Source organism: Phaenicophaeus curvirostris, chromosome 28 (assembly GCF_032191515.1).
Source record: "Phaenicophaeus curvirostris isolate KB17595 chromosome 28, BPBGC_Pcur_1.0, whole genome shotgun sequence".
In the NCBI taxonomy this organism is placed as follows: domain Eukaryota; kingdom Metazoa; phylum Chordata; class Aves; order Cuculiformes; family Cuculidae; genus Phaenicophaeus; species Phaenicophaeus curvirostris.
Window position 1 is genome coordinate 3,853,161 of NC_091419.1, and position 24,360 is coordinate 3,877,520.

The window sequence follows — 24,360 nt, forward strand, 5'->3', positions numbered from 1 at the left end:
TTGGGGTCGGTTCTTACCATCACATAGTGACGCTGCATCTCCGATTTCTCGCTGGCTAGTTTGTCACATTCCAACTTCAAGCTGAAAAGCCAGAAAACAGTCAGAAAACCACAAACAGGAGGTGAGAGAGTTGATTGTCACGGAGCAGCTGCTTCCTGCATGGCCCCAATCCCAGCCAGGCTGGTTTTGTGGACACCACCGTCCAGATTCCAAAAGGTCGGAGTTGGGTCAAGCCACAGCAACGACCACAGCGCCTGCTCCCACCTTCCCAGCCAGAGCCTCATCAACACGTCCAGGAGAAGCAGCACAAGGCTGGACACCGACCTGCTCCAGGGAATCACAGAATCATAGAACAGTTTGGGTTGGAAGGGTTTGGATTGGAAGGGACCTTAAAGATCATCTAGTTCCAACCTCCCTGCTGTGGGCAGGGACATCCCCCTAGATCAGGCTGGGATCCAATCCTTGCGGTGGGAAGCAGAAAGCTGAGCAGAAGCCAAGGGGGCTGCCCAGGGAGGGGTTTTGCTTTTCCTCAGCTGATGACTGGCAGTTGGGGACAGCTTCTAGCCCAGGCCTGTCAGCAGCACTTGAGATGCTCCAATACAGCTTCAAACCCAAAGCCAGCTCCATTTCTGGATGGTGGGGAGGAGGCCTAAGCGTAGCACATCCCTCCAGAAGAACAGATTTTTCCTCTCTCCCAGGTTCTTCACAGCCTTCAGGGAGAGCGCCGCTGCTCCCAGTGTTTTATGAGACTCCAACTCACCAGCGGAGCAACTGCAGCCGGCATGTGCTGTGGTTTTATGTTTCAAAGAAGAAACAGCTTCACCTACACAAAACCTGTTTCTTCTCGAGGAGATTAAGTCCAAGGGAGTGGAGGGGGGTGAGGGGCAAGCTTCCCTTCCCTGGGCTCCCCTGTTCCCTCGCTGGCACTGCCTAAGAGACACGGGACACCGGGAAAAGGCCATTTCCCAGCAGTTTTTCTGCCTGCTCTTGCCAGAACGACAGCATCTCAAACCCGTGACCTAGCAGAGCCCACGCTGGGGAAGGCAGACAGGGCTGGGAGAAGGCAGACGGGCACCTCACAGCTTGCCAGGCCACGGCAAAGAGCATCACCCAGCTGACTGAACCCGAAAGCTTCACATTTATTTCAGCCACACCCCCCCCCAAGGCGACAGAGCATCACCAGCCAGCTTTGGGGTCAGCAGAAATATTTCCACACACGCAGAGCAAAGCGGAAGCTGTTGGATTCGAGCGCTCCCTGCAGCGTTTGCCGTCCAAGAATGGCAGCCAGCGAGCAGAACCGAGGAACGCTCCCAGCCAGACATGGGAGGCCTGGCAAGCCTCCGAGCGGTGCTCAGAGGAAAGACCTTGGCTTGGAGAGGGAAGCCACCCGTTCTCCTTGCTGGGCTCCCAAGTGGATGCGATTAACGCCCTGCCTTAGGTCCTCCTCCACAGCTAAAGGTGACCCAAGCCACGCGGTTGGGTTCTGTCCTCAGCGTTCCCGTCGGGGACGATTCTCAGGGTCATGATGCCACTGGAGGAGCAGGACAGCCCCAAGCCGGGCCCACCGGCGCACGTACCTGTGGTACTGGGCCTGCAGGAGCTGGAACTCATCCTTGATGCGGTCGCAGGAGTCGGAGGTGGTGAACTTGAGCTGCTGCGGCAGGTGAGAGGAGCCCTGGATGGAGAGGAGACAGTGCTGGGTGCCAGCAGGGAGCCTCCCGGGCAAGGGGGACACCCTGGTTCTTTGGTTTGGGACATGCCCAAGGTCACTGGTGCTCCCCTGGTCCCACCACCCCTTGATATCAGCTGGGGCAGGGAGATTCTATGGTGGGAGACACTCCGTTACAGGGAGACTCGGCCCCAGCTGGGGTGGCTCCAGAGCAGGAAGATCATTGAGTCTCTGGGCCACTCTGGCACCGGTCAGGGTGATCCCAGGGACTCTCAGTCCCCCCCAGCCCCTCGGTACCAGCTGGGGTGATCCCAGAGCCTCTTGATCACCCCAGGCCCTTCAGCATCAGGTCAGAGCGATCCCAGGGGCTCACAAGCCACCCCAACCCCACGGTACAAGTTGGGGTGATCCCAAGGTCTCTCGGTCACCCCAGCCCCGAAGCATGAGCCAGGCCAATCCTGAGGTCCCTCAGTCACCCCAGTACCGGTCAGGGCAATCCCAGGGTCTCAGTCTTCCCGGTACCGGTCAGACTGGGTGCATCCCTATGTCTCCGTTTACCCGGTACCAGTTGGAGTGGATGCATCCCAGAGTCCTTCGTTTTCCCCCAGTACTGGTCAAAGCGGGTGCATCCCAGTGCCACCCAGTACCAGTTGGGTGATCCCAGTGTCCCCTTTTCCCTGGTACCAGTCGGGGCGACTGCATCCCAGTGTCCCCGTTCCCCCAGTACCAGATAAGGTGATCCTGGTGTCCCTGTTATCCCAGTCCCGGTTGGGGCGGCTGCATCCTGGTGCTCCCCGGTACCAGTCAGGGCAATCCCAGTGTCCCCGTTTCCCTGGTACCAGTTGGAGCAGCTGCATCCCAGTGTCCCCATTCCCCTGGTACCACTCAGAGCAAGCCTGGCATCCCTGCACCCCCAGTCCTGGTTGGGGCAGCTGCATCCCCGTGCCCCCCACTCCCGTTTGGGGTGATCCTGGTGTCCCCGTTGCCCCGGTCCCAGTTGGGGCGGTTGCATCCCGGTGTTCCCATTTCCCCAGTCCTGTTCGGAGCGATCCCAGTGTCCCCATTCCCATGGTAGCAGTTGAGGCATCTGCAACCCGGTGATCTCCGGTACTGGTGGGAGTGATCCCGGTATCCCCATTTCCCCACTCCCGTTCGGGGCGATCCTGGTGTTCCCAGTTGGGGTGGCTGCATCCTGGTACCCCCGTTCCCCCAGTACCAGTGGGGGTGATCCTGGTGTCCCTGTTCCCCTGGTACCAGCTGGGGCGGCTGCATCCCGGTGCCCTCCAGTACCGGTTGGGGCCATCCCGGTGCCCCCTGGTACTGGTGGGGGTGATCCCTGTGCCCCCATTCCCTCGGTACCGGTGGGGTCCATCCCGGTGTCCCTGGTCGCGGTGGCTGCATCCCAGTGCCCCCATTTTCCCGGTACCGATGGGGGCGATCCCGGTATCCCCTCTTCCCTGGTACCAGTTGGAGCGGCTGCATCCCGGTGCCCCCATTCCCTGGTACCAGTCGGGGGGATCCTGGTGCCCCCATTCCCCTGGTACCAGTTGGGGCGATCCTGGTATCCCCTTTTCCCTGGTACCAGTCGGGGTGATCCCGGTGCCCCCATTCCCCCGGTACCGGTTGGGGCGATCCCAGTATCCCCTTTTCCCTGGTACCAGTTGGGATGGTCCCGGTGCCCCGGTTCCCCCGGTACCGGTTGGGGCGATCCCGGTATCCCCTTTTCCCTGTTCCCAGTCAGGGTGATCCCAGTGCCCCTTTTCCCTGTTCCCAGTCGGGCTGATCCCGGTTCCCCCGTTCCCTGTTCCCAGCTGGGGCGATCCCGGTGCCCCCGTTTCCCCGGTACCGATGGGGGCGATCCCGGTATCCCCTTTTCTCTGGTACCAGTTGGAGCGGCTGCATCCCGGTGCCCCCATTCCCCTGTTCCCAGTCGGGGCCATCCCGGTGCCCCCGTTCCTCCGACGGGGGCGATCCCGGTGCCCCCGGTCCCGTTCTGGGGGGGCTGCACCCCGGCTTCCCCGTTCCCCTCAGGGCGATCGCGGCGCCCCCCGTTCCCCCCCACCCCTTCCCCGGCCCGGCCCCGCCCCGCCGCCCCGGCCGCGCTCGTACCGAGTGCCGGCTTTGTGGAAACATCATGTCAGGCCGCGGCTGGGCCGCCCCCGCTCCCCCCGGTGCCTCCGCGCTCGCCGGGCCCGGCCCCGCGGCCGCCCGCGCCCCCTCTCGCCCCGCGCCCCAAAGGCGCCTATTGTCTAATGGCGGCGGCGGCGGCGGCCCCGGCTCCGGCCTGCGGCTGCTCCACCTGCCGCCGCCTCCCCGGGACGGGCGGGACCACGGCCGCCCCCGCCCCCGCCGCGGCCCGGCCCCGCCCGCCCCGGGGATGGAGCTGGGGGAGCCGGCGGGGGAGGCCTGGGGGCACCCCGGCTCCGGTGCTGGAAGCCCGAGTCCTGTGCCCTCAACCCAGCTCGGGCCCGCGCCCCAAATTCAGTGCCCGAACCCCAAGTTCTGTGCCCGAATCCTCGATCCTCTTCCCTCACTCTGCACCCCGAGTTCTGTGTCCGCACCCGAGCTCTGGCTGCACCCCAAATTCAGTGCCTGAACCCTTGATCCTGTGTCTGCACCCCAAGCTCTGGCCCACACCCCAAATTCAGTGCCCAAACCCTAAGTTCTATGCTCGCACCCCAAATTTGGTGCCGGCACCCCAAGCTCTGTGCCCTCATCCCGAGTTCTGTGTCCGCACCCGAGCTCTGGCCCGCGCCACAAATTCAGTGCCCGAACCCCAAGTTCTGTGCCCGCATCCTCGATCCTCTCCCCTCACTCTGCACCCCAAGTTCTGTGTCCGCACCCGAGCTCTGGCTGCTCCCCAAATTCAGTGCCTGAACCCTTGATCATGTGTCTGCACCCCGAGTTCTGTGTCCACACCCGAGCTCTAGCCCACACCCCGAATTCGGTGCCCGAACCCCAAATTCTGTGTCCACATCCTTGATCCTCTCCCCTCACTCTGCACCCCAAGTTCTGTGTCTGCACCCGAGCTCTGACTGCACCCCAAATTCAGTGCCTGAACCCTTGATCCTGTGTCTGCACCCGAGCTCTGGCCCATACCCCAAATTCAGTGCCTGAACCCCAAGTTCTGTGCCCACATCCCCGATCCTCTCCCCTCACCCTGCACCCCGAGTTCTGTGTCCGCACCCAAGCTCTGGCTGCACCCCAAATTCAGTGCCTGAACCCTTGATCCTGTGTCCGCACCCCAAGCTCTGTGCCGTCACCCCGAGTTCTGTGTCTGCACCTGAGCTCTGGCTGCACCCCAAATTCAGTGCCTGAACCCTTGATCCTGTGTCTGCACCCCGATAGTGTCTGCACCCGAATTCAGTGCCTGAACCACAAGTTCTGTGCCCGCATCCCCGATCCTCTCCCCTCACCCTGCACCCCAAGTTCTGTGTTCGCACCCGAGCTCTGGCTGCACCCCAAATTCAGTGCCTGAACCCTTGATCCTGTGTCCACACCCCAAGCTCTGTGCCGTCACCCCGAGTTCTGTCTCTGCACCCGAGCCGTGGCCCACACCCCAAATTCAGTGCCCAAACCACAAGTTCTGTGCCCGCATCCTCGATCCTCTCCCCTCACCCCACACCCCGAGTTCTGTGTCCGCTCCCGAGCTCTGGCTGCACCCCAAATTCAATGCCTGAATCCTTAATCCTGTGTCTGCACCCCAAGTTCTGTGTCCGCACCCGAGCACTGTGTCTGCACCCCAAATTCAGTGCCTGATCCTTGATCCTGCACCCACACCCCAAGCTCTGTGCCGTCACCCTGAGATCTGTGTCCGCACCCGAGCTCTGGCTGCACCCCAAATTCAGTGCCTGAACCCCAAGTTCTGTGCCCTCATCCTCGATCCTCTCCCTTCACTCTGCACCCCGAGTTCTGTGTCCGCACCCGAGCTCTGGCTGCACCCCAAATTCAGTGCCTGAACCCTTGATCCTGTGTCCGCACCCCAAGCTCTGTGCCGTCACCCCGAGTTCTGTGTCTGCACCTGAGCTCTGGCTGCACCCCAAATTCAGTGCCTGAACCCTTGATCCTGTGTCTGCACCCCGATAGTGTCTGCACCCGAATTCAGTGCCTGAACCACAAGTTCTGTGCCCGCATCCCCGATCCTCTCCCCTCACCCTGCACCCCAAGTTCTGTGTTCGCACCCGAGCTCTGGCTGCACCCCAAATTCAGTGCCTGAACCCTTGATCCTGTGTCTGCACCCGAGCTCTGGCCCATACCCCAAATTCAGTGCCTGAACCCCAAGTTCTGTGCCCGAATCCTCGATCCTCTCCCCTCACTCTGCACCCCGAGTTCTGTGCCCTCACCCCGAGTTCTGTGTCCGCACCCGAGCTCTGGCCCATACCCCAAATTCAGTGCCTGAACCCCAAGTTCTGTGCCCGCATCCTTGATCCTCTCCCCTCACTCTGCACCCCAAGTTCTGTGCCCTCACCTTGAGTTCTGTGTCCGCTCCCGAGCTCTGGCTGCACCCCAAATTCAGTGCCTGAATCCTTAATCCTGTGTCTGCACCCCAAGTTCTGTGTCCGCACCCGAGCACTGTGTCCGCACCCCAAATTCAGTGCCTGATCCTTGATCCTGCACCCACACCCCAAGCTCTGTGCCGTCACCCTGAGATCTGTGTCCGCACCTGAGCTCTGGCTGCACCCCAAATTCAGTGCCTGATCCTTGATCCTGCACCCACACCCCAAGCTCTGTGCCGTCACCGTGAGATCTGTGTCCGTACCCGAGCTCTGGCCCGCGCCACAAATTCAGTGCCCGAACCCCAAGTTCTGTGCCCGCATCCTCGATCCTCTCCCCTCACTCTGCACCCCGAGTTCTGTGTCCGCACCCGAGCTCTGGCTGCACCCCAAATTCAGTGCCTGAACCCTTGATCCTGTGTCTGCACCCGAGCTCTGGCCCATACCCCAAATTCAGTGCCTGAACCCCAAGTTCTGTGCCCGCATCCTTGATCCTCTCCCCTCACTCTGCACCCCAAGTTCTGTGCCCTCATCCCGAGTTCTGTGTCCGCACCCGAGCTCTGGCCCGTGTCCCAAATTCGGTGCCCAAACCCCAAGTTCTGTGCCCGCATCCTCGATCCTCTCCCCTCACCCTGCACCCCAAGTTCTGTGCCCTCACCCCGAGTTCTGTGTCTGCACCCGAGCTCTGGCTGCACCCCAAATTCAGTGTCCAAACCCTAAGTTCTATGCTCGCACCCCGAATTCGGTGCCTGCACCCCAAGCTCTGTGCCCTCACCCCGAGTTCTGTGTCTGCACCCCGAGCTCTGTGTCCGCACCCCAAATTCAGTGCCTGAACCCCAAGTTCTGTGCCCGCATCCTTGATCCTCTCCCCTCACCCTGCACCCCGAGTCCTGTGTCTACACCCCGAATTCGGTACCTGCACCCCAAGTTCTGTTCCCTCACCCCAAGTTCTGTTTCCACACCCCAAATTCAGTACCCGAACCTGAGCTCTGTGCCCAAACCCAAACTTGGTGCCCACACTCCAAGTTCTGTGCCCTCACCCCGAGTTGTGTCCACACCCCAAGCTCTGTGTCTGCACCCCAAGTTCTGTGTCCAGACCCCGAATTCGGTGCCTGCACCTCAAGTTCTGCACCTTCACCCCGAGTTCTGTGTCCGCACCCGAGCTCTGGCCCACACCCCGAATTCGGTGCCCACATCTGAGCTCTGTGCCTGCACCCGAATTCGGTGCCTGAACCCTTGATCCTGTGTCTGCACCCCAAGTTCTGTGTCTGCTCCCCAAACTCGGCGCCCGAACCCCAAATTCTGTGCCCTCACTCCGAGTTCTGTGTCCGCACCCGACCTCTGTGCCTGCACCCTGAATTCAGTGCCTACACCCTTGATCCTGTGCCCTCACCCTGTACCCTGAGTTCTGGGCCTGCACCCCAAGTTCTGTGCCCTCACCCCAAATCCTATGCCCACAACCCGACCTCTACGCCCGCTCCCTGCACCCCAAGTCCTGCGACTGCATTGTGAATCCTGTGCCTGCTCCCTACACCCCAATTTCTGTGCCAACTCCCTGCACCCCGAGTTCTGCGCCTGCTCCCTAGATCTTGTGCCTGAACCCCGAGTTCTGTGCCTTCACCCTGGATCCTGTGCTCACTTCCCAAGCCCTGTGTCCACTCCCTGCACCCCAATTTCTGTGCCTACTCCCTGAACCTCGACTTCTGCACCTGCCCACCCCCTGCACCCTAAATCCTGTGCCCTCTCCTCACGTCCTCGATTCTGTGCCTGCTCCCCACACCCCATATCCCGTGCCCGAGTTCTGTGCTCATTCCCTACACCCCATATCCTCTGCCTCAGCCCTGTGCCTGCTCCCTGCACCCCGACTTCTGCACCCAAACCCCAAATCCTGTGCCCGCTCCCTGCATCCCAAGCCTTGCACTCCCCACACTCTGAGCTCTGTGTCCCCTCCCTGCACCCCAAATCCTGTACCAAATCCCCATTCTCCAAGCCCTGTGCCCATTCCCCACACTCTGAGCTCTGTGTCCCCTCCCTGCACCCCAAATCCTGTGCCCAATCCCCATTCTCCAAGCCCTGTGCCCATTCCCCACACTCTGAGCTCTGTGTCCCCTCCCTGCACCCCGAATCCTGTGCTCAATCCCCATTCTCCAAGCCCTGTGCCCATTCCCCACACTCTGAGCTCTGTGTCCCCTCCCTGCACCCCAAATCCTGTGCCCAATCCCCATTCTCCAAGCCCTGCAGTCACTCCCCACACTCTGAGCTCTGTGTCCCCTCCCTGCACCCCAAATCCTGTGCCCAATCCCCATTCTCCAAGCCCTGTGCCCATTCCCCACACTCCAAGCTCTCCCAGCTCCTGCTGCCCGGTGAGGATTCTTGCTTAGAACATGTTTGGCCCTTCCCAGGAAAGAGAATTCCTGTGGCTCTTGGTGTTGAATCTTTATTCCGTGGTGTTGGAGGGACGGGGAAGCTCTTCTGCTCCTGAAGCCGCTGCTGTGGTTCCTTACGGGTTCTTAGCCCCGGTGTGACACCACAGGCTCTGAACCAATGCTGAGAGCACCCTCAAATGTGGCTCATTCCCACATCCTTCTCCAAGCGGGAGAGCAAGGATTGTTTCCACCAGGTTTGGGGTTTGCTTTATTCCAACCCTGCCTTTGCTGAGCACGAGAGAAAGCAGAGAGAAGGGATTTGCCTGTGGCTGGCCCCAAACCAACCTCTCATCTCCAACCAATGGAAAATCATGGGATGGGTTGGGTTGGAAGGGACCTCAAAGTCCATCCAGTTCCACCTCCTATCATGGGCAGGGACACCTCCCACTGGATCAGGGGCTCCAAGGCCCATCCAACCTGGCCTTGAACCCTTCCAGGGATGGGGCAGCCACCCCTGCTCTGGGCAACCTGGGCCTCCCCACCATAATAGCAAAATATTTCTTCCTAAGATCTCATCTCAACCTCCCTTCTTTCAGCTGAAAACCAACCCCCTCCTCATCCTATCTCTGCACTCCCTGATATTCTGCTCTGGATGCAAATTGTGGTTCTGAACCCGCTTCCCGAGGAGGAGACCCTGCAGCTTGTATCCTGGGGGATCGATCACATCCCCACGGAGAGCGGAGAGGTGGGGAATTCAGCCACAGGCTTCATTTCTTGCAAGGACCTTGTTGCCATGGGGCCTCTTGCGAGCCACACGCACACAAACGTGCCTGAGCAGGACCAGGTCATTGGATGCCAGCCTGGGAATAACAGGCAGGACTACGAGTGGCGTGTGCGAGCGCACAGGGAGCTCGCATTAATTTCAGATGCCGCTCTGTGCCTATCTTTAAAAATCAGTGCATTTTCTGCTTAAAAATAACCCCCTACACGTCATGACTCCAGCGATGCGGGCTGGGCTGTTGTGGTATTTATTTTTAAAGAGAACAATATAGCAGCTGAGTTATTGTGACACCTCCGGCACGTTGTGCAGTAGCTTTTTCACTTCGACATCTCCATATTAGTGGAAACTGTGACAGCTTCATGCCAAGGATTATTAATAGTGCAGGCAGGCTCTGTGTCCTTGCAGAATAAGGGGTGGAAAACAGGGTAGACGGTCTCCCCCAAGCTGGTCAGCATCCTAGGGACCTTTCCACATGTGGAGAGACGGAGCTGCCCTGGTGTGGGCTTTGCAGAAGGGCAGGGAGGTGCAATTTGTAAGTGATGGGAGCAGGGACTAGACTAGGTCACCATCAGCCCCTCGCAAAGCTAAGGTCTGCCTCTGGCTTGGAAGCTGCCTGGAGGAGAAGGACCTGGGGGTGTTGGTTGACAGCGACTGAACATGAGCCAGCAGTGGCCCAGGTGGCCAAGAAGGCCAATGGCATCTTGGCTTGGATCAGAAACGGCATGGCCAGCAGGTCCAGGGAGGTTCTTCTCCCTCTGGACTCGGCACTGGGGAGACCGCTCCTCAAATCCTGGGGTCAGTTCTGGGCCCCTCACCACAAGAAGGATGTTGAGGGCCTGGAGCGAGTCCAGAGAAGAGCAACGAAGCTGGTGAGGGGGCTGGAGAAGAACAGGAGCGTCTGAGAGAGCTGGGGGTGTTTAGCCTGGAGAAGAGGAGGCTGAGGGGAGACCTCATTGCTCTCTGCAACTCCCTGAAAGGAGGTTGTGGAGAGGAGGGAGCTGGGCTCTTCTCCCAAGGGACAGGGGACAGGACGAGAGGGAATGGCCTCAAGCTCCACCAGGGCAGGTTTAGGCTGAACATTAGGAAAAAAATTTTCAGAGCAAGGGTGATTGGGCAGTGGCAGAGGCTGCCCAGGGAGGGGGTTGAGTCCCCTTCCCTGGAGGGGTTTAAGGGACGGGTGGACGAGGTGCTGAGGGACATGGGTTAGTGATTGATGGGAATGGTTGGACTCGATGATCCAATGGGTCTCTTCCAACCTGGTGATTCTATGATTCTTCGGTGAGCTCTGCTTCCAGGGAAGGGCACAGGAGCAAGCCTGGAGCACCCCTCGCATCTCTTGCCAGTTCCTTTCCTGTCATCTTGCTGCCCTTGGCGGGGAAGGAATGGAGAACGGGGCACAGCAGGGCTTTGGTCCTCAGCTAAGTGAAACCTCCTGAAAGGAGGATGTAGGGAGGTGGCTGTTGGTCTCTCCTCCTGAATAGTAAGTGATAGGACAAGAGGAAATGGTCTCAAGTTGCACCACAGGAGATTTAGGTTGGGTATTAGGAAAAATTCTTTCACTGAAAGGGTTGTCAAGAATTTGAACAGGCTGACCAGGGAAGTGATGGAGTCCCCAACCCTGGAGGTATTTAAAAGATCATAGAATCATAGAATAGTTTGAGTTGGAAGGGACCTTAAAGATGATCCAGTTCCAACCCCCTGCCATGGGCAGGGACATCTCCCACTAGATCAGGCTGCCCAAGGTCCATCCATCCTGGCTTTGAACACCTCCAGGGATGGAGCAGCCACAACTTCCCTGGGCAACCTGTTCCAGGGCCTCCCCACCCTCATGGTGAAGAAATTCTTCCTCATGTCTAGCCTAAATCTGCCCCTCTCCAGTTTATACCTGTTCCCCCTCATCCTGTCACTCCAAACCTTTGTGAACAGACCCTCCCCAGCTTCCTTGTAGCCTCTTCAGCTATTGGCATGTTGCTATCAGGTCTCCTTGCAGCCTTCTCAGATATGTAGATGTGGGACTTAGGGTCATGGTTTAGTGGTGGACTTGGCAGCGTGAGGTTTCCAGCTGGACTTGATTATCTTAAAGGTGTTTTCCAACTGAAATGATCCTGTGATTCTGTGATGATTCAGATATGCAGTGTCTGGGTCAAGAGCTTGACCATCCCTGGCCCCCAGCGCAAATAAACTGGCCTTACCGGTCACGCTCCATTATAGGAACTGGGTAGCTATTACAGCAATGATTACGTTAAGCGCAGCAGAAATGCACAGCATGTAAATGCCGTACTTGAAATTAGATACTCAAAATCAGGGCCACTGCATGCAAGGTCCATCACTGAGCCCATGCATGTGGCCACTGAGGAGCTCCTAGGCTGAGCCAGCTCATCCCGAGGGGAGCACCAGAGCTTGGGATCCTCTTGCAGAGTTGCTGCCTGCGGGGTTTGCACCGTTCCAACCTTTCTGCTTTCTTTACAGAAGGGCTTCTGTGTTGTTCTGAGTTACTCCTTTGAGTTAAAAATACCCTTTGTGTGAATGTGTGGGTCAGGAGGCTCATGTTTGCCCCTATTTTCATAGAATCATAGAATCACCAGGTTGGAAAACCCAACCGGGTTGAGTCCAACCATTCCCATCAATCACTAAACCATGCCCCTCAGCACCTCGTCCACCCGTCCCTTAAACCCCTCCAGGGAAGGGGACTCAACCCCCTCCCTGGGCAGCCTCTGCCAGTGCCCAATGACCCTTTCTATGAAAAATGTTTTCCTAATGTTCCTAATTTCCTAATGTTCAGCCTGTTCAGGTATTTTGGCAGAAAAGTTCATGTGTGTTCCTGCAGCAGCTAATAACCTGAATCATAGAATCACAGAATTATAGATTTGGGTTGGAAGGAACCTTAAAGCCCGTACGGGGCAGGGAGGTGCAGACTAGGTCACCACTAGCCCCTCGCAAAGCTAAGATCTGCCTCTCTGGTGAGCTCTGCCTTCAAGCAGAGGCATCAGAGCATGCCTGGAGCATCCCTCGTGTTCCCTGCCGGGCTTGTCACCTTGCTGCCACGTGGGGAAGGAACAGGCAATGTGATGGAGCTAAGTGAAACCTCCTCAAAGGAGGCTGTAGTGAGGTGGCTGTTGGACTCTCCTCCCAAGTAACAAGTGACAAGAGAAGAGGAAATGGCCTAAAGTTGCATGAGAGGAGGTTTAGGTTGGATATTAGGAAAAAAATTTTGATGGAAAGGGTCATTGGGCACTGGCAGAGGCTGCCCAGGGAGGGGGTTGAGTCACCTTCCCTGGAGGGGTTTAAGGGACGGGTGAGATGCTGAGGGACATGGGTTAGTGTGTGATAAGAATGGTTGGACTCGATGATCCAGTGGGTCTTTTCCACCCTGGTGATTCTATGATTCTATGATTCTTAGGTTGGGTTAGGGTTAGGTTAGGGTTAGGTTAGGGTTTGTATGATTGGAAGGCGGTGATGAAGAAGAGGAAACAGCCCATGTGTGACAGACACCGCAGACACACATTGCTCATAAATCACTTCTTAGCCTGCCAAGCCCTTGCCAGGCATCTGGTAGATTGTGTTACGCTATCTGGAGAAAGTTTAATATAAAAAGCCAATAATCCCTGTGATAAGAGGGCTGATAAGGGGCAGTGCAGCCTCAGGTCCTGCAGGAGCTGGCCTGGATGCGGCAGGGAGCCAGGACCCAGCGCAGATGGGGTGGCTGGGTGGGTGGCGAAGGGTTGGACACCACAGCCCCCAGGTCCTCAGCTGTGTCCACCCAAGATATGAGCGCTCGGTGCACCCCAGGCAGCCAGCAGCGCTTCTCCCTGCACACAGCAATGATGCTGCAGAAGCACTGGAGTGGCTGCATCACCATGACTCCAGGGAGAGGGGCTGCCAGACAGCTCAGCGGCACAGTGCTGCGATGCCAGCCCCCTTGGCAGCCTCTGCTCTGGCCCTCAGAGGTGCTGCTGGGATTCTCCAGGTCCTGAGTTGCAAGCAGTGGGTCTGTGTGCAGTCCATCCACTGTGTGGAGAGGAGAGAAAGCAACCTCTGCTCCTGGAGAGCAGGGCTGCATTGCAGGGAATGGCCCGCAGGGAATGGCCAACAGGCAGCCCACCCAAAGGATCCTTGAGATGAGCTCCATGAAAACGCTTCCTTGTCACTTAGAATCATAGAATCACGGAATGGTTTGAGTTGGAAGGGACCTCAAAGCCCATCCAGTTCCACCCCTGCCACAAGCAGGGACACCTCCCACTGGATCAGGGGCTCCAAGCCCCATCCAACCTGGCCTTGAACCCCTCCAGGGATGGGGCAGTCACCACTGCTCTGGGCAGCCTGGGCCAGGGCCTCCCCACCCTCATCGTGAAGAATTTCTTCGTAAAGTCTAATCTAAAATCTTCCCCCCTCCAATTTAAAGCCATTACGCCCCATCCTATCCCTGCCCTCCCTGATCAAGAGCCCCTCCCCAGCTTTCCTGGAGCTCCTTTCCGTAATGGAAGCTGCTGTAAGATCTCCCCAGAGCCTTCTCTTCTCCAGACAGAACAACCCCAGCTCTCTCAGCCTGGTGTCATCTGGGAGATGCTCCATCCCTCAGAACTTCATGGCCCCACTTGTCCCAAGTGCCTCTCCGTGTGCCCCTAGAGATGCTACCCCCTCCCACACACACTCTGTGTTGTCTGCAGCAGCAAACTCTTGATGGCAGGGTGCAAGGAACCACAGAAAGCGAGGACACCTAAATGTAGTCCTGAGAGGCTGAAGCAAAGCATGGAATTAACCCCTGCAGCTTCAAAGCGCTGGAAACCACATGGTTCCACATTAAAGTCAGCAGGGAAAATTTGCGTGAGGGTTTCGCTGCTGTGCGTGAGCTGGTGAGGTCTGGTGTGTTCCCAGCAGGGCTGCTGGTGAGCAGGAGGAGGCAGCTCCTCTGCCCAGCCCTGGCTAGAGCCGAGCTGCAGGGCTGGGCACAGCAGGATCCGACCCTGCTGCCTCTGGAGATGGAGAGAAACCTGTAAGAACCAGCAGCGTGGCGTGGGCTGACAGCCCACAAGCTGCTAACCACCATCCCACCTCCCAGATGTTGAATCTGGGGTGTTGGGGTGGGGGGGAACTCACTCTGCAGAGCTGAGCTTTACATCTTGGGGAACAACTGGGGTTTGTTAGCAGCTGGCGTATGGACGGCCACTGAAATTTAATAAGTTTGGTGGGTCTCCGTCCTGCTTTTGCTGGAAAGAGTCCACAGCGTTCAAACCACAACTGAGAGGGGAAGGAGGGGCCACAGCACCTCCAGCAAGGTCCTGTCCCCACTGCGCTGGGGGGTGCAGCACCCAGAGAATCATAGAATCACCACGTTGGAAGAGACCCACCAGATCATCAAGTCCAACCAGTCCTATCAAACACTAAACCACGTCCCTCAGCACCTTGTCCACCCGTGCCAACTTTCTCCCACTCAGCCCTGCAAAGCACTTACATACGTGGTCAGCTTTATTTGTTGGGTCCAAGAAAGGTCCTGAGGTGGGGGGACAAAGAAAAAACCTTGTTTCAGAGCCGGAATTGCCACTGCGCCTTTTTTAATTTTTTCCTCTTTAATTCCAGGTAAAAGAGATGTTTTTTTCTGGGTAAAAGCAGGATCTTAGAGCCTACATTTCCATTGCAATGACAGCACGACTTCCACCTCGTGTCCAGAGCTGCAGAGAAGAAAGTGTCTGCACAGCCCTTCTCCTTGAACCAGCTCTGGAGCAGGATATAATATCTGAATAATTTACGAAGGCTCTTCATTAAACAGGTTTATTTTTGGCAGCTTTGTTAGACTGCTCATTTTAGGAATGAAGAGGAAGTTGCTCTGGTCTCATTAGGACGTGCCTGTGCGAACCTTTCCTGCTGGGGCCGGGGACTGGGGCAGCTCATTGCTCCAACAGCAACGCTAAATATAAACTCCCGGTCCCCAGGTAGCCAGGCTCCAGCACCAGTGGCCAGGTGACCTGGGGAGAGAGGAGATCCCTAGCCACACATGTCATGGGAAGTGGGAACAATGGCAACATCTTCCCTCCAGCCTCCATGGGCAGGAATCATAGAATCATAGAATCACCAGGTTGGAAAAGACCCACTGGATCATCAAGTCCAACCATTCCCATCAATCACTAAACCATGTCCCTAGGCGCCTCGTCCACCCGTCCCTTAAACACCTCCAGGGAAGGTGACTCAACCCCCTCCCTGGGCAGCCTCTGCCAGCGCCCAATGACCCTTTCTGTGGAAAATTTTTTCCTAAAGTCCAGCCTAAACCTCCCCTGGGGGAGCTTGAGGCCATTCCCTCTCGTCCTGTCCCCTGTCCCTTGGGAGAAGAGCCCAGCTCCCTCCTCTCCACAATCTCCTCTCAGGGAGTTGGAGAGAGCAATGAGGTCTCCCCTCAGCCTCCTCTTCTCCAGGCTAAACACCCTTTCAGCTGCTCCTCTTGTTCTCCAGCCCCCTCCCCAGCCTCGTTGCTCTTCTCTGGACTCGCTCCAGAGCCTCAACCTCCTTCTTGTGGTGAGGGGCCCAGAACTGACCCCAGGATTCGAGGAGCGGTCTCACCAGTGCCGAGTCCAGAGGGAGAAGAACCTCCCTGGCCCTGCTGGCCACGCCGTGTCTGATCCAAGCCAAGATGCCATTGGCCTTCTTGGCCACCTTGGGCCCCTGCTGGCTCTGGAGGAAGCCTTGTCTGCTCTGGGAGCACAGGGCTGCATCACAGGCTGCATGGGAATGGTCCACAGGCAGCCCATTCGAAGGATCCTGGCTGAGATGTGATCCATGAAAATGCCTCTTTGTCCCTTCAAATCCTGGAATGGTTTGGGTCGGAAGGGACCTTAAAGCCCACCAGCACCTCCCTGCTGCAGCCAAGGGCTGGGTGAGCCGTGGGGCTGCCTCACAGAACTCGTTGCAGCCCAACTTCATCTTGCTGCCTCTTGGGCTGTTGGGCACAGGGTTTTGGGTCTCTGCCAAGGGCAGGCAGGCTGACCGCCTGCATAGGAAACCTCCAACGACACCGAGGGTCACGCCAGTGCTGTGGCTGGACAGGCTTTTTACTGCTGTCAAAAATTTCCACCCTCTTTGATCCTGTTTTATCAGTGACATGGAATAATTGGGTTGATTCCTCCGGGTGGCTTCCCCCCCCTCCCTGCTTCTGCCGTAGCCTGCCGTTTTGCTGCAGACTGATTAAGGGTAATTATCATCCTTTTTACCAGCCAAAGCACAAGAAACGGTTCACACTCCTTGCAGGATGCAGGAAAAGGATTTTTGCAGCTGAGGCGTGATGAGGAAGCGCATGGCAAGGAGGAAGCGCATGGCAAGGATGCCTGAAATTGTCTGCTCCCAGGCCAGGGCTGGGGCAGCATCAAGTTGCAGAGGAGGGTTTAGCTCCGGGTGGTGTCTCTGAGGCATTTGGTGGAGATAAACAGGCAATTTAAAGCTATAATATGGTCAGGAGATGCAGGGGAATCCACCAAAACTTTGACCAGGAGAAGGCTCCTGGGCTGGTTCATTTCCAGGATGAATCCAGAAGCAGCATTTAAATCCCTCTGTATAGGAAACAGAGACTCAAGCTGATGGAGAGAGTTATCAACAGGGTCTGGGATGGGAAAAGGAAGGGCTGTGTGTCCAGGCACGGCAAGGACCCTCACCTCTCCTTCTCTGTTTCTCTTGCTGGCCAAAGGGAGTAAGGAGATTCCGATTTTAAGGTCAAAAGGATCATCCTGGCTTTCCTCCTACCTAATGGGAGGCAGATAATCTCTCCCCTGCATCCCTCCTCCTGCCCCTGCGCAGGATCAGTGCTCATCCCCTGCATGGAAGCTCCATCAAATGAATATTTGCAGCGATTTCTGGGATTATAGATTACTATATCCTTAAGTGTCTGCCTGTACTCAGCTTGTTTAGCAGCGCTGCATTCCAGGTAAGGAGAACATTTCTTCCCTGACCTCAATTTATGACAAAACACCAAAGCATGAGGCTGGATTGATTGCACAAGGAGCCTGCGTGTTAGCAACTTGTGTGAATGCTGCAGCAGCTGTGCTAATTCATCCTTCTTTTATTTATGAAATCTATGTGCTGGATGAGTGCAATTAAATGATGTGCATTGGGATCCTAGGGGATGAAAGGATCACGGTAAATGTAGGTTTGTTATACCTGATTTACTGTGTACGGAGCCCACCTACGAGAGCAGTGACAAACCTGATGCGAAACATAGATTTAAAAAAAAACCTGTAATCCAGCAATTGCTGTCACAAGTTGCATTTGTCAGCGTGTTTGATCTGGGTGCCTTTCCCCCTCTTTGCAGAGAACTCAAGTACCCTTGTAGCATCTCCCTGTGACAGGCAACCGAGGAGCTTGTGAAACTACTTTTAGGGGAGGCTGAAATCCTTGACACCCCCCCTGCAGTAACAACACCTGAGTTGAGGCATCAGGAGGAGACCTCAGCCACCTTGCAGCTGCTTCGGTGCCTTTTGTGCCCTTCTGGGTAGAATTTGGGGTTCAATGAGGGGTTCAAGGCCAGGTTGGATGGGGCTTGGAGCAACCTGATCCAGTAGGAGGTGTCCCTGCCCACAGCAAAACTTTTCTTCCCAACATCTCATCTCCATCTCCCCTCTTTCAGCTGAAAATCATTCCCCTTCATCTTGTCCCTGCACTCCCTGATCCAGAGCCCCTCCCCAGCTCTCCTGGAGCCCCTTTCAGCACTGGAAGCTGCTCTAAGGTCTCCCTGGAGCCTTCTCTTCTCCAGGCTGAACAACCCCAACTCTCTCAGCCTCCTGAAGCCTGTGAAGCCCCAGCAGAGGCTGCCCAGGGCAGTGGTGGAGTCTCCATCCTTGAAGGGGCTCAAAAACCGTGTAGCCCTGGCATCTCAGGACATGGTTTAGCAGGGATGGTGGTGTTGGGCTGATGAGTAGACTGGATGAGCTTAGAGGTCTTTTCCAGCCTTAATGATCCTGTGAGAGGAGTGGGCTGGGTGCTGGCCCGGAGGCTGCGGGGAGGGCTCGAGGCTGGTGGGGCAGGAAGGAAGCTGGTTGGGGTGATGGGTAGGGGACCCAGGTGGCTCTGCAGGTGGTGGAGCGGGGCCAGGGGGTCCCGGGGTGCCGGTCCCTGCTCCGCTGCTGCCCTCTGCCGAGCACGGACACGGGGCTGGCTCAGGAGCCCGTTCTGGGGGTGCCCAGCTCGGGGAGGAGCCCGACCCATCGCTCCTGGCCAAGGTTCCGTGGCATTATAGAATCATAGAATCACCAGGCTGGAAGAGACCCACTGGATCATCGAATCCAACCATTCCCATCAATCACTAAACCCTGTCCCTCAGCACCTCATCCACCCGTCCCTTAAACCCCTCCAGGGAAGGGGACTCAACCCCCTCCCTGGGCAGCCTCTGACACTGCCCAATCACCCTTTCTGGGAAAAACTTTTTCCTGATGTCCAGCCTGACCCTCCCCTGGTGGAGCTTGAGGCCATTCCCTCTCGTCCTGTCCCCTGTCCCTTGGGAGAAGAGCCCAGCTCCCTCCTCTCCACAACCTCCTCTCAGGGAGTTGGAGAGAGCAATGAGGTCTCCCCTCAGCCTCCTCTTCTCCAGGCTAAACACCCCCAGCTCTCTCAGCCGCTCCTCTTCTTCTCCAGCCCCCTCACCAGCTTCGTCGCTCTTCTCTGGACACACTCCAGAGCCTCAAAGAACCCTTCTCATCTCTCACTTCCTCTGCTCCTCTCCCTGGGGATGTTCCCCCTTTGGCTTCAGTCTTGCTGGGTGTTCTGAGCCGCTCTCTGTTCTTTCGCTCTGTCAGGAGGTGCCTACTGAGGACCCCCTGCTCTCCACTCCCTTGGGAGACATCTTCCAACTCAGGAGATAAAAGTCTGGCTTATATCTGTGGGACTGCCAGGTCCTGGAGAAACACTGAGGAACGGGGCAGGGTGCTCCCAGCTGACAGAAGATGTCACGCCAAAGTCCTAGAGGGGGTGTCTGTGACCTGGCACCACCTCTGCATCCTGGTCTGTATCACAAACAGTGTGGCCAGCGGGATCTGGGGAGGCATCTTTCCCCTGTATTCAGTGCTGGTGTGGTCACACCTTGAATGCTGGGTTCAATTTTGAGTCTTTCACTACAAGAAAGACATTGAAGTGTTGGAGCATGTCCGGAGAAGGGAACGGAGCTGGGGAAGGGGCTAGAGAACAAGGGTTATTAGAGGGGGCTGAGGGCCCTGGGGCTGTTTAGCCTGGAGAAGAGGAGGCTGAGGGGAGACCTCATCGTTCTCTGCCACCCCCAGAAAGGAGGTTGTAGTAAGGTAAGTGTTGGACTCTTCTCCCAAGTGACAAGCCATAGGAAGAGAGGAAATGGCTTCAAGTTGCACCAGGGGAGGTTCAGATTGGATATCAGGACAAAATTATCCACTGAAAGGGCTCTCGGGCACTGGAACGGGCTCTCCAGGGAGGTGGTTGAGTCACCATCCCAGGAGGTATTTAGAAGATGGGTAGATGAGGCACTCAGAGATCTGGTTTAGTAGTGGACAGGTATGGTTGGACTCGATGATCGCAGAGGTCTCTTCCAACCTTAATGATTCTATGCTGCTAAAAGCACATCACAGAGGTGAATTGTCCTAACTAGTTCCTTCCAACAGCTGATGGAATGGTTGTTCAGCTTACAAAGTAATCACAAAACAGAAGATATTATCGGGGTGCCGATCCAGCAGAGAATGTGCTGAAAGGGGTGCGTGCTTGACTTCCAGACTGTCCCTGTGTGGATGTGTGCAGCTGAACTGGGGATCAGCTCGGAGCACCTGGTTCCAGCATTAATATGGGAGCAGATCTCGCCATCCGGTGGCAAGCTGCTGGTTTTAAGCAATGAAAATTTCCCTCAATTAAGTTGCTGATCAAGCAGCTGCAGCAAAATGCAGCTGGGCTGTGCCTGCTCCCCTCTGCTTTCAAGCATCTGGAATTCAAAAGCACCTAAGAAATGGAGCCAGAACGGAGAAAGGGAATGGGACTTGGAAGCATCGGCAGTGCTGTCTAACAAGGTGTATTTGCATCCCAGCGGGCCCAGTGACTGAATACCCTTTACCAGGGCTGGGACCTTCCTCTCTAGGGATGCATGGGGGTCATCTCTGCACTCAGTATTAACTGGGCCATGAAAATGCTTGCTCTGAAGTGGCCTGACACGTTTGGGATCCGCTTTCTGGGAGATGTGGTTTACTAAGTCATAGAATCACGGAATGGTTTGAGTTGGAAGGGACCTCAAAGCCCATCCAGTTCCACCCCTGCCATGGGCAGGGACACCTCCCACTGGATCAGGAGCTCCAAGCCCCATCCAACCTGGCCTTGAACCCCTCCAGGGATGGGGCAGCCACCACTGCTCTGGGTAACCTGGGCCAGGGCCTCCCCACCCTCACAGCAAAACATTTCTCACTAAGATCTCATCTAAATTTCCCCTCATTCAGTTGAAAACTACTGCTCCTCATCCTGTCCCAGATCAAGAGCCCCTCCCCAGCTTTCCTGGAGCCCCTTTCAGCACTGGAAGCTGCTCTAAGGTCTCCCTGGAGTCTTCTCTTCTCCAGGCTGAACAACCCCAACTCTCTCAGCCTGTCCTCATGTGGGAGGTGCTCCAGCGCTCAGATCATCTCTGTGGCCTCCTCTGGACTCGCTCCAACAGATCCATGTCCTTCCTGTGCTGAGGACTCCCAAGTCCATCACGCAGAAACTGGGAAGCCACAAGAAAATACACGGATTAACAACCCCCCGCCCCGAGCCTGCCAGTACAGAGAGGTGAGGATACACACATCAGCAGGAGCTCCCAGGCTTAAGGCAAGCAGCTGCTGATCAAAGCAAATGCTGTTGGAGAACGCTCAGCAGCCAGGGCCTGGGGAGAATGCCTGGAAGTCAGTGACATCTGCTGACAGCAGCAGCTGCGAGAGGCTGTGGAGGGAGAGAAAGGTAAGGAGAGGAACATCTGGGACTATAGACACAGCAGCCCAAGTCGGGCAGAGAAACGGAGGCTGGGGCTTGGGGAACTGCCCAGCGCACTGGTGACAGAGCTGAATGAAATGCCACGTCTCCTGTTTTCCAGGTGAGCCCTTTCAGCAACATGATCCAGTGGAAGGTGTCCCTGCCCATGGCAGGGGATTGGCAATGGATGATCTTTAAGGTCCCTTCCAAACCAAACCATTCCACGATTCTATGACTCTGTGAACTGCCGTCTGTCAGTAGGAACCAAACAAGTGGTCTAGAGGACGGATGCAAACTTTGTTGATTCTTTTCTTTGGACAAGCTGTGAAGGTTTCTTCAGGATCTTCTGGCTTTTAGATTTTGATCCTGCCCAGGGGAGGCAAACCAAAACTGTAGCCTCTAGCATAGAGCACCTTGTGGTTGAAAGCAGCCTCGCAATCCTAATAGCAGCCTCCTGAGACAGAGTGTCTGTCTTGCATTCACAGCCTGAGGGTATGAAACGAGGCTGAGCAACTCGCCTGAAGTCAGAGCAGTGTTGCAGGGTTACAGGAATATCAGTCTTCCTGTCTCCTTATCACCATCCCTGGACAGAGTTCCAAAGGCTTGATGACCACGCTAAGCAACGCACTGTGACTTCCATGCTGGACGTCCTGAGCACCTCTGCCTGAATAATTTTTGGCTGCCAAAGCAAAATCATAGAATCATGGAATGGTTTGAGTTGGAAGGGACCTCAAAGCCCATCCAGTTTCACTCCCTGACAGGAGCAGGGACACCTCCCACTGCATCAGGTTGTTCCAAGCTCCATCCAACCTGGCTTTGAACCCCTGCAGGGTTGGGGCAGCCACCACTGCTCTGGGCAACCTGGGCCAGGGCCTCCCCACCCTCACAGGAAAACTTTTATTCCTAAGATCTCACCTAAATCTTCCCTCTTTCAGCTGAAACTCGTTCCCCCTCATCCTATCCCTGCCCTCCCTGATTAAGAGCCCCTCCCCAGCATTCCTGTAGGCTCCTTTAAAATGGAATGAGGGAGAAACAGCCCTCTTGCAGCTGCAAAGCATCTGGGATAGAAAGTGGGAGAGCATAAGAACAGGAGGTGAGTATCAATGCTGGGAAAGGTGAAAGTACGGAGAGACCCCTGGAGAGAAAAAAAAAGTTAGTTTCCTTTTAATTAAGGACAAGAGCTCAAAGGTATAAGAGAAGCAGGTGAAATTTATGTGGAAAACAGACCCTGTTGTCTGTGAGTATCTCGTGTGTCTATCTCAGCCAGACTGCCAGAAGGTAGGGGCTGACAAGCTAGGCATGGAACAAGGAAGACAGGTATGTAACAGCTCTATCATGCTTTTATGGACCTTCAGAACGTCTGGTTATATACAGACCTCCAGGCAGAGCGGACTAGGAGAGGTGTTTGAGCCCAGCCCAGGAGGCGTGGGAAGATGCTGCAGGCAGGCTGCTTGGGCAGTGCTGGAGCCAGGACTCTGGGACACCAGCAGAAGCACCTGTAGAAAGAAGAACAAGAGACTGGTAAACAGAAGGGTTAGGGAAGTTGAAAGTGAGACAAAGAACGCCAGATGGAGCAAGAGAAACCACTACAAGTGGGAGAAGAGGAAGGTGGGAAGAGACTTCCCCTTTGGAAAGTGAAGTGTGCATCTGTTTACCCTGCCATGCAGAACATCCAAAGGTCTTGTTTTGCCTTCTGGGGGGAGAAATTTGAAATGAGAAGCAGATACTAAAGCATTTAGAGATCCATAGTGCTGGGATGGAGGGGCCCTGCTGAATCAGGACATGGACCTATTCCAGTACATCTTCAAAGAGCTGGAGGGCCAGCATCAATCTGCAACGCAGGTGGGAGCTGCAGTACATGGATTTTGGCAGCATCTACGATTTGGCCATGGAGAAAGAGGAAAGGAATCTTCCTAATTCTCAGAATTCTATCTTTCTTTCTGTCTGAAGGGCTATGGGGAGAGCATGTGGCTCATCAGGGAACCGTGGCCCCAGTCCCTGTCAGCACCCGCTGCTCTGGAGGTAGTGACAGATCCAAGAAAACTGGTCCTGGGGTGCCAGGGCTACTGGGATGGGACTTGGTTGGTCTGATTTGACAGAGATTATCCCCCAGATATTGCCACACCTCTTCTAGTGGGGTTTGGGGATAAACTGAGATTGGAAAACCAACTCTGCAGGTGGAAGAGCAGAGCTGGGAGTCCCTGGAAGCCACACAAGGTCGGGTCACATGCGTGCAGGGATAAAAGAGTCCATCATGGGGTTGCTTGGAAAGATGAAGCTCCCCTGGTAGCAACGGATGAACAGGATGCTGTGGCTTGGACAGGATACATCACTCTGCCTGCTGGGGTGCCTGTTACAGAGAGACAGGGACCCAGTGGGGTGCAATGGGGAAACCAGAGCGAAGGCAGCTCTGAGGCGCAGGGCTGTGGGGTGAGGAACCAGTGGGGCAACCGGGGTGAAGAGCAACTTTGAGGCACAGAGCTGTGGGGTGAGGAACCAGCCAGAAACTATGGGGAAAAAAGAGCAAAGGCAGCTCTGAAGTGCAGGGTTGGGGGGGTGAGGACCCAGAGGGGTTTGCTAGGGATGCCAGGGTGAGGAACCAGTGGGGTGCGATGGGGAAATCACAGCAAAGGCAGCTCTGAGGCACAGGGCTGTGGGGTGAGGACCCAGTGGGGTTTGCTAGGGATGCCAGGGCGAGAAACCAGTGGGGTGCGATGGGGAAACCAGAGTAAAGACATCTCTGAGGCACAGGGTCGGGGGGTGAGGACCCAGTGGGGTGTGCTGGGGGTACCAGGGTGAGGAACCAGTGGGGTGTGATGGGGAAACCAGGGTGAGGACCCAGTGGGGTGTGCTAGGGATACCAAGGTGAAGAACCAGTGGGGTGCAATGGGGAAATCACAGCAAAGGCAGCTCTGAGGTGCAGGGTTGGGGGGTGAGGACCCAGTGGGGTGTGCTAGGGATACCAGGGCGAGAAACCAGTAGGGTGCGATGCAGAAATCACAGCAAAGGCAGCTCTGAGGTGCAGGGTTGGGGGCTGAGGACCCAGTGGGGTGTGCTGGGGGTACCAGGGTGAGAAACTAGTGGGGCGTGATGGGGAAATCACAGCAAAGCCATCTCTGAGACACAGGG

General features: G+C 56.3%; 1 protein-coding gene across 3 annotated transcripts in view; it reads right to left on the bottom strand.

Moving 5' to 3' along the window:
• Positions 1-24,360, bottom strand: part of TLE5 (TLE family member 5, transcriptional modulator) — a 179,729-nt gene that overhangs the window by 6,454 nt on the left and 148,915 nt on the right. Inside the window, exons 2-4 of one of the 3 annotated variants that reach the window (XM_069878211.1) lie at positions 3,779-3,816; positions 1,578-1,675; positions 18-81 (exon numbers count right to left, since the gene is read on the bottom strand). In XM_069878211.1, the coding sequence (XP_069734312.1) occupies positions 18-81; positions 1,578-1,675; positions 3,779-3,805 (189 nt within the window). In that variant the 5' untranslated portion in view covers positions 3,806-3,816. Of the gene's footprint in view, positions 1-17; positions 82-1,577; positions 1,676-3,778; positions 3,881-24,360 lie in introns of those variants that run through there. The other 2 variants (XM_069878212.1, XM_069878210.1) reach the window with 2 other exon arrangements.